This window comes from Cryptotermes secundus, unplaced genomic scaffold (genome assembly GCF_002891405.2).
Source record: "Cryptotermes secundus unplaced genomic scaffold, Csec_1.0 scaffold48, whole genome shotgun sequence".
Lineage (NCBI taxonomy): Eukaryota > Metazoa > Arthropoda > Insecta > Blattodea > Kalotermitidae > Cryptotermes > Cryptotermes secundus.
In genome coordinates, this window is record NW_019722965.1 from 988,571 (window position 1) to 998,562 (window position 9,992).

The 9,992-nt window shown below is 42.5% G+C and overlaps 1 protein-coding gene across 1 annotated transcript in view; it reads left to right on the forward strand.

Moving 5' to 3' along the window:
• Positions 1-5,135, forward strand: part of LOC117282091 — a 40,722-nt gene extending 35,587 nt beyond the window's left edge. Inside the window, exon 3 of the mRNA XM_033750363.1 lies at positions 4,888-5,135. Coding sequence (XP_033606254.1) covers positions 4,888-5,135 — 248 coding nt within the window. The remainder of the gene's footprint in view (positions 1-4,887) is intronic.
• Positions 5,136-9,992: the final 4,857 nt, after the last annotated feature.

Consider the following 9,992-nt stretch of genomic DNA (forward strand, 5'->3'; position numbering starts at 1 on the left):
ACCGTAACAATCCGGTTGCGTCACCGTTACGTTACCGTGCGGAGGAGGGGGAGCGGAGCGCTGACTCACCCGCCGCGTCACTGCTAGTGGGGGGGGGGGTTCTCCTTTGCGCAACATGTCACAATATATATAAGGAAAATATTCGTCCACATTTCTACGTTTCAGTTTTGTCAAATTAAATTATTACTTTGGCCATTCACGTTCCGCATGGAGTATTTCCTTTTACGCCAAATATCCATATGCAGAAAATGGCGCTCTTTCCGCGAAACCTCTGTCATTAAATGTTCTGCTTTACTAAAGAAAAATTATGTACACTGGCGTAATCCGAAACAACAAAATGTCCTTTTCCAAAAACTTCGCATTAACTGCATCGCATGACGGCAGAGAATGGCTCAGCCTGAAGTTTCGGATGGAGGAGAGGGAATCCAAGTCGAGTACACGGAATAAACATTCGCCGAGAGCTGGTATCGTTTGGGAGTTGGCTCGCTTGGACTGACGTTCGTGCCGTTGTAGGATAACACAGACACATATTAAATTCAGATGTACATCAGTATCACCCTGCTGAAACACTGAAGACGGTACGCTCCATTAGCCTCGCTGAATAGCTCAAGAAAATCGTGAGGGAGGACAAAGCAAGCAAGAAACAGAACTAGTAACAAGCCTCAAATAGAGTAAGCAAACGGATCAAATTACCCCGTATACATAAATGACGCAGAAAATTTCTCTCTATTATAATTGTTATAATGTGAGCTATTTCTTAATATTATTTTTATTTCTGATATTATATTGTGGTGTGAGCAACTGTTGGTAAGCGGAGACTCTGTAAACAGAGGCTGTTGCTATGTAACGCCCTCAAAATATATGCACGGAACAGTAGAAGAACTTTGTTTTCTGTTGGTTCGTGCCGAGAGATTAAAAGCGGGAGAAAGTTTAGCCCTTATTTGAGTTGTGAGGCGATGGTCAGCTGGCAATGGCGTGGGAGCGAAAGCTGAAGAATCTCCACTGTTAGAAGCCATTACCAGGAAAAAACTAGTGGACAGTGTAACAGACTGAGAACACTAGTGTGTATGCAACAGTGACCTGTAAAGTGAGGAGATCAGCAATGGCGTTATAATTAAGTGTATTGTACTGTATTTACAAGTTTTGTGTTAAAGTGGTCAATAAACCCAATCTCAAATCCAAAACCCCGTCGAGATTCACACATACACGTGTTTATATGTTGTCGCATTTAGTGAATGGATCCCTTCCCTATTCCCTGTAGGGTCACGGTTAGGCTATAGCCATGCTTTCATAAGAACACGTTTCCGTTTCAACTGAACGCCCTGTATAAGAAACAAAATTCAGATCACATAAGCATTCTGTATAAACACTGTGACAAAGGAATGCTAAACAAATTCCAAACAAATTGCTTGTTTATTGTATTGGACATCCTGTTTCGACGCGCTGGTAGAATTTTACAGCTGATTTCGACCACCGATTTGATTTACGCATAGTAATTTGTTTAAATTGTTGCACTTCGTGATACCACAACTGATTGCTGCACACCCATTTGCACTGCAACGGCTAACCCTTTGTCTCTCATCTGAAAGGACAGCGCACATAGTAAACAGTACTGGATTTGTGTATTCGTTACAAATTTACTTTTATTTAATTAATAAGATTAAAAACAAATAAGTAACTTTTATTCGCCACAGAATGTTTTGGCAACAATAACAAAAGCAGTTTGCTTGTATTTGCTATGATAAGAGTAATATTATGGATTTTGTTTTGCGGTGAGGATAAGATATAGAATTTGGGTTTTATTCACGTTTTGGAGATCTTTACTGCCTTTGCTTTAATGTGGATAATGTTCATACAGGAATTTCCGAACACCTAGTTGGTGTAATTATTCCACATTATAATCTTACATTATCCACTGTGTATCCGTGCAGATATTGTAGTGGTAGAGAGCTACACTTCTTTAAAACATAAAAATATATTATCGCCATCCAACTTACGCCTCCATCTTCCCAGACACCGGACTGTTCTGCCTCAATCACTATGTACACAGCAGGCCGATTTTCTGCCATGAAAATAAGCCGGTGTAACTACATACAGTAGAACTGGGTTATAACGTCATCAAAGGGACCTAAAAATAGTGTCGTTATAAACGAATGTCGTTGTAACCGAAATGGGCACTTCCACAGTAGCCTTATGTTAGTCACGTAAAAATCTACCAAAAACCGAGTTAAAATGTTGCATTTCTTTAGTGAAATACATAGTTATGTACAGACTAACGTAACATTAACATGGAATTGCCCAAATTTGTAATATCAAAGACATATTACAGCGCTTTTCACTGACAATACACACCGCACTAATACTGTATATTAAAGGTAGGCCTACTCACCAAATTACAGTAGATTACACCAATTGTTGTGCCTTACTGTACCTAGATACGAGTACAGTAATCAGTTATCTTCATCTGTTTCCTGTTACTTGCCCAATACACACTTTCTAAATTACGTTCAATGTCCATATCAGAGAAATTCAGGAATGAAAATGACGTTACATACGAGGTTGATGCATTTGTGCATGTCGTACTAAGCAAGGTATAAAACCAGTTGCTTTATGAGGAATTAGTTCGTGCCATTGAATATTTGACGCAATAGACAAGGTATCGCAGAAACCGATGTTGCTATAACCAAGTTTTACTGTATTTTAATGATGTAGCCTGAATAATATTCCAAGACTGCACTTTTAATACAGTTCCAAAGAGTATTGTTTATGTGTGCGTAAATGTGCCGCAAGTTTCCGGTAAACTGTGAGTCCGCCGTTCGAGAACCTCCTGAAGCATTTTCTTTACCATGAGCTTGCCACTCACAGTAAGTTACACTGCAATAGTAAAAGGAAGTCGCTTGGATGGTGGGAAAGGCGAGGTGTCTCCTCAGAGCCTCATGTGGCATTCCTCTCTTTGTCTATGTGAATCAACCAAGAGAGCCCGTCGGTAACGAAGTTCTTCACTGACGAACTCGTGCCAATTGATCGAAGACGGAACATAAGTGTTCTACGGAAGTAGCTTGTGAGTCAACTCTTGCCACGGCCTTACTACAGGCTAGACGCGGGGAGCCGGACCCAGACGCCTGGCGTATCCCTTGTCTGGCGCGAGTCCTCATCAGCGTTAGTCCTGCAACACCTCGTAAGGCAGTGACTGTGACTCATAACAGCTCTCCGAAACGTAAGGCATGACCGTGGAACTTTATAAAATTTAGATCTCACAATCCAAAAAATATATCAGAACATTTAGAAAAATCCTAGTGCTTACGCGCAAAGACAACTTTACGTCTAACTGAAGACTGCTCTAAATGTACCAAATCCGCAGTTACCCAACTGACATGTAGTTATCCTTTCTACCAGAATTTAGACATTTGTGATTGTAACTAAATGTTAATCCAGCAGGATCGGTCCATTTTCAAATTGACCGTCCCGTCTGTTTCGAGATCGTCCTCTGCCTTTCCACCCAGCTGGTTTTACAAGAGGGTGGATAGACCTCGTTATTCAGGGAAGCTCGACACCNTCAAAATCCGCAGTTACCCAACTGACAGGTAGTTATCCTTTCTACCAGACTGCAGTCTTGCAGGTTGATGCCGACGTTTAGGTATCCACTCACAAGACTACACGACCTTGTAACTCAGTAGACCACAATCTAGATAATCATCTCCGTGAAAACCCTGAAACGTCTACTCTTTCAGTTTGCAAGTATGTTCAAATTCATATATGTATTTTCTGTGGGTCTTCGGTTAATTTTGCCATAGATTAACGATCCGCCTCCCATATGATCCTACTATTGTTGTTAATAATTTCGGCCATCAAATTGCTCCTGAGTGAACTCAGCAGGCTTCAGCCAATCAGTGACCCCCTTTATGAGCGTCTGGAGTTCAGCTGGCTTTCTTTCCATGTCTGACGTACGCTGTTAATGGAAACAGCTCTCCTAAATAGTCTGTGCGGTTTCTACTCAGAAGCTATTAGATGTCCTTATAGCGTACATTTATTAATTTTTAGTGTTTAAATATTATGAACTGAGCGAAGGTCATCTTCTGATCGTCTTGGAACGAATAAAGCTTTTCACGCTTATTCCTTTCATTCGATTAAAGAAAATTTACGTTAATAATAATTTTCTTGGAGCCATCTCCTTAACTGAGAGACAACTCTATTTGAACTTGCCGTTCTTTCGCCTACAATTTGAACGTGTCAGACCAAGTTCTTTCTTGTCGTGAAGGGTTCATTCAGTGCAGTGACCGGCTACGTGCTTCACCACACCCAGAATGGAATTCCTGCCTGTTCAGTCCCCTCTGCCTGGCCGGGTATGAGTGTGGAAGCATAGAGCTAAGCACTGACCTCCACCTTGTTTCAGGGTAGCGGTACCTGCACCTCTCCACACGTCTTAAGGACACAGGGGCATCCTTACAGTTTACATTGTTCTTGACATATGTATTTTTGTCTTCTCTTATTTTGTGAGCGTCCAAATTTCACTACAAGTCAGCACAGGGATTGCTTATATAAACGTATTCTGCAACCTGGAGGATATGTTATACTATAACAAGCTTAAATGGAGAACACATAGACATTGGGTGTTCGGACTTTATCCATCGTCCTGGTTTTTAAGATAACTAAGAAAAACACGACGTTTCGGAAACTGGATCTGTTTCGGTCCTCAGGTGAGGGAAACACACCTATTCTATTGGATCCCTTAGAAAGAGCTAGCCTCAATCACTGGACCAATGGAGAAGCAGTGAACGGATTCGACACGTGGACAGCAGCTGGTAGGTAGAGTCAGGTGAGACGGTCAAGCAAATAGCACCACAGAGTTTGGTTCATGATCACTGACTACTGCTTCTTTGCACACAGCCAGCAGAATATGTAGAGTGAGAGAGAGAGAAAGAGAGACCAAATGCATCGATCGGACTTCAACTGCAAACTTCACATCCCCACAAAACCCAACACCCCAAACCCCACACGTTCCTGGCAGTAGCTATGCCATAGGAAGCCTCTCTGTCGCTGTTCTGTCTGATGCTAGTCTTGCTGTGTTAGACACACAGACGCAGGTCCTTGTGCATACGGCTGAGTTCCCCGCCGAAAATCGACCGAACAATTAGTCACGGTATGAAGTGAAGGGATGTTTCAGTGTTACTGGTTAGTCACTGGCATACTCTGATGAAACTTGTACGAACTTCAATTACGTAAACTCCTTCCGTTTCTAATATAGGTCCTGTCTCTCTTCTCCTCCGTTGGCTAATTACTGAGAGTAAATATGTTATTTTATTACATAAAGTGATCTATGTGCCTCACTGTTAATTCAACAACATATGATCTAATGCATAAAGCGATATATATGGCACTGCTAATGTTCACGCGGACCCACGGAACGAAATAATAGAAAATTAATGCGATGTCGTTTAATTTCTTTGTGGAACTTAAATTGAGGACAAACTTTTATTCGAAGAAAGCAGTCTTCTAGGATGTGGCGCCGTGTATATATTGTGTTAACGGACGTTTCGGAGGAACTTATCGCCCCCATCTTCAGGGTAGAAGAAAAAAGAAGGTAATCCGCGAGCGAAAAACCAGCGTGAGCAAGTGCTAACCGAAAATACAAAATACAAATCAGATACGTACGTCGAAACAGAATCCATAGCAAGCAGGAGCTGTGTCTGCTCAATCCGAGGTATATTCTGGATGGCCGGGTTTCGAATGCCGGCCGGTGATTTATGTGAGTCACAAATGCAGTTTATGCGTACTGGTAGAAAACAAGCTGAGTTGGTTTTTTGTAGTTGGTTATTTAACAATATTTCGGTATTGAAACTATATAGGGTCGTGTGGACCATGAATTGGGAAGGAATCGGAAGGAAATGGTCGTGACCTCATCAATTACCTGGAGGGGCTAACGAATACCACGGAAAACTCCAGTCAAGTTAGTTGTTGTTGAAGCTGAGATTAGATCCAAGCTCCTCTCGAAAACAAGTCCAGAGCATTAACACTAGTCACCCTGTTTAGTGGCTGAGTGCTGAGTCTCTTGTTCAAACGGCAGAACGTTTTCCAGTCAGTTATTGCCTGGGAAGGATTCGTAATGTAGTCGTTTCAACTGAAATGCAAATTTACCGTTAGATCCCCCAGACCGAGCACTACTCAAATAGAAACAGTCGATCAGGGCGGGGCTTATTGTTAACCAGGATTTCTAACAATACGCCTGTGTAATATGACGGTCAGTCGGCCAATCTGTCTTGGAATAAGCACCCATCTGGGGCTTACGACCAGATTTTTATTTCTGTTAGACATTTGCGGGTTAGTTGATGTGGGGAGTTCTCTCTGCCGAGAGGACGAGTCTGTCGTTTACAATTGCTGCTGGGCTTCGTCAGCGCAGTCATTCTCGGGTCCGAGTCCAGTGGGAATCGTGACAATATTTTACTCTCTCAGATTCGAGATTCCCTTTTCGTCTCTTCCTACGATTCGCAAGGCTACGGTGAAGGTATTCGACCCCACCTACACACGGGATTGTGTAATATGAAGGGATGAATATGTGTTATAATGACATCTGTATGGAGTATGCTCTGAAAGAGTGATAGAAAACACTGAACTCCGTTTTAATAGCGCGACTAGTTAAAACTATTAACATTTTCATAATTCGTACACACAGCCCATTCTTTAACCCCGAGATCCTCTCCTCACACCCCAGCAGATGTACCAAGTATAACGGCAACACCCATCTTTCTAGACGTTTTCTAGACTGTCCGAGGACCTCACTGAGGACACAGCAACGCCCGACAGTGGTCAAAACGCCGTGCCACAACTGTTACAGAACCGAACAGCTTTGCACACGTTTCAGTACATGACGCAGCCGGGATGCAGATACCCTGAGGCTTTCAAAGTCATTTTACAGTCCCTCCAGATTAACGTCACAACAGCTTGACCATTGACCTGAGTCCTTTGGGTTCAATGCACATAATTGAACCTTACATTCTCTTCGTTGCCAGTAAATTTCTGCATTTAATACTGCATCGTTAATAACCAACCAAGAAGTTATGGGGTGTTTAGGTGACCGATGAATGTGAACATTCTGGCTTTAACCATAAAATCCCCGCCTCCTCCAAAGGGGAATTTCTTGAAAACCGATATAACGATTTTGATAAATTTCAGTAATGTATTCAGGGCCCTGACCTAAGTAAAGAAGCACAGGTTGCACCTACAGGAAGACAACGCTAGGCGCACTGGAGCCCAAGCGGTTACGAAGTGCGTGCGTGTCCTAGCTTTTATAATCTGTAACCAAAAATTGTCTACAAAACAACCAACGACCTCATTTCCGCGGTAACTTACGCAAGATCATTCAAATGTGAGAAAGTATACGAAATACTTTTGTGCCCAAATATATGGCTTATCCACAACGTTTCCTCCGATGACCTAGGTCAGGTTAACGAAAATTTCACGTCTCTATAGAGTACAGCAACGAAAGGACCGAAATTTGATAGTTACATCAGATTTATAATTATGTGAAATTATTTCTCGTCCGATTTCTTGTTGTTGTGTCTTAACATTGAAATAGTAACAGAAAATGATACTGTTTCACGTTCTTGTATTGTGTTTGTTGAATATTGGAAACTTCCCACGCGCACACGCATCAGCCCTTGTTCTGTCCCGTCCCAAGCTCTCGGCACTCGCGTGCACACCATGTGGCGGTTCACTTCTGAGATAAAACAGTTCTCTGGTAACTGGCAGAATTTGTTGTATTATCTGAGACCATGACATGTGGATAGCCATGGATTGCAAAAATATCAGATAATATCTCAATGGTAGTAATTGATCTTGGAGGATTTCAACAAATTCTGATCTCAGCCCATCTTGATTTTGCGTCAAAATACCAAGAAGAAATGGTCCTGGAATGCTCCCGCATAGTCGATGTGTATACGATCCCAGTTCTCCTTGAGCTCATCCCGCGGGTGGACTGGCACCTTCGTAGGATTGATCTTTACCGCGGCGCAAGTTTGGCGAGTTTTGACAGTTGCTCAATGTCTCTGCCCATTCCTTTCCAGTAGGCATATCGGCCTGCAAGTTGTTTCATCTTTGTAATGCCAATGTGAGTCCGATGTAATTAGTATAAAAATAGTTTCCGATGTATTTTTGGAATTATGACCCGCTGACCCTTAAACAGAAAACCTGCTTCTAGGGTATATTCATAGGAGAGCTACGGTTTGTTTTGTATTTACAGCTTGGTCTTTGATAATTTTCATCTGAGTCTATTGCCTTCCTGGTTGCATCAGAATTTAACCATTCAGTTGAGATTTCCTTTATTGATGTCACGCATTAATCATGCCAAGTCAGCAGAAAATTCCTTCTGAACAACCGGGGTTTTAGAAAGACAATTGGCAGTAGGTTTATCGATATCTTTATTGAAGAACACTTCATAGTCGAGTGCTGAGAGGAAGGTGGCATGCCGAAGCAACCGCCCTGATGTCATTCGTTGTAATTTTGCGCATTAATAGGAGATTCTTGTCAATGGCCGATTGTAAGTTAACTGCTCGAAGTGTCTTCCGAACAAATAACTGAAAATATGATCCACTGAGAATACAATGGCGAGGGTCTCACGCTCGAGCTGAGGGTAATTTCGTTCTGTTGCCGTTAGTGATCGGATGTGAACGCAATTGGTCGTCCTTGCCTAACGATGATATGCGATAGGACGCCTGCAACTCCAGCGTTAGGAAGTCTGCAACTTTCACAGGGCTGGCATCACAGGAAGGGACGACCGGAAATGTTGAGTCATATGGAGTTCGCTTGCTATCTCCCCTTTCAGTTTTCTTTAATGCTAGTAGTGTGGGACTAAGTCCCTTGTACTGCGGCCACTTCTGGCCTATTGTATCAGCCCCAGATGATAGGTGAGGGTGATTGTGGAGCAATTGGTGGAATGAAGATTGGCAGGGGAAACCGAAGTACTCGGAGGAAACATGCCCCAGCGCCACTTTGTCCACCACAAATCCAACTTGACCAGACGCGGGATCGAACACAGGCCGCCTCGATGGGAAGCCAGCGACTAACCGCTTGAGCTATGGCGCGGCCCCCTTTTCAGTTTAATGAAAATTATTTCGCGTGCTGCCGTCCATCGGAACTTTGAGTCCTTTCGAAGAAGCTGTCGAAGAGAAAAGGTGGTTGAGGAATTTTTTGGCAGAATCGTGAGTAGTAGGTGATCATCCCGAGAAATCGGCGTAATCCTTCCACATCGGAAGGTCTTGGCATATCAATTAATGCTCTGATTTTCTCTGGGCTCTTAGAGATTTTGTTAAATTCTATGACGTGTCCCAAATATTCGATTCGCTCTTGGAAGAGGGAGCACGTTTTCCAATTCAAGTGATTGTCATATTTCTTAAACCTTCGGAGACACAATTCAAGGTTTTTTCTGATATTCTTCTTTTGTCGAGCCGTGAATTATGAGATCATCAAAGTAGGACGGCGTTTTAGGTAGGCTCTGAAGAATCTGATCGGTGATACGGTTGTTTTACTTCATATATGCTCTTATTGTTTTCTTTAGGTTATAGTTTTATGAAAAACAATGGCAGTGTTTTTTTTTTGCCAATTCCTGATATTTAGTATATTGCGGACAGTATGGCCTCGTTTTTCTAATTCCTCTCTTATTTCACTCGTGTTACCGAGTGATATAGATTTCGTATTAAAGCAGACAATTTGGCCACTAAGTTGGTAGGACGACAGAAAATAACAGACATCAAGAAACACGAGTTCGCGCGTGTCAGAAATACGAAATGGTATAGATTAGCTGAGCGTGTCGCACCTGCACTTACCTCGAAGTACATACCTTCTTCCGTCCCGATGTTTACTTTTATGAAGACAAATTGCCACTATTTTAGAGGTTGCGTAAATGCAGAGAGGGCGAACGCAAGATTGGGGGAGGGGTTTAGAGGTAACTAGAAGCAATTAGCGCTGTGCAGCTCTGCCTCACCGTTACCGGAATTACT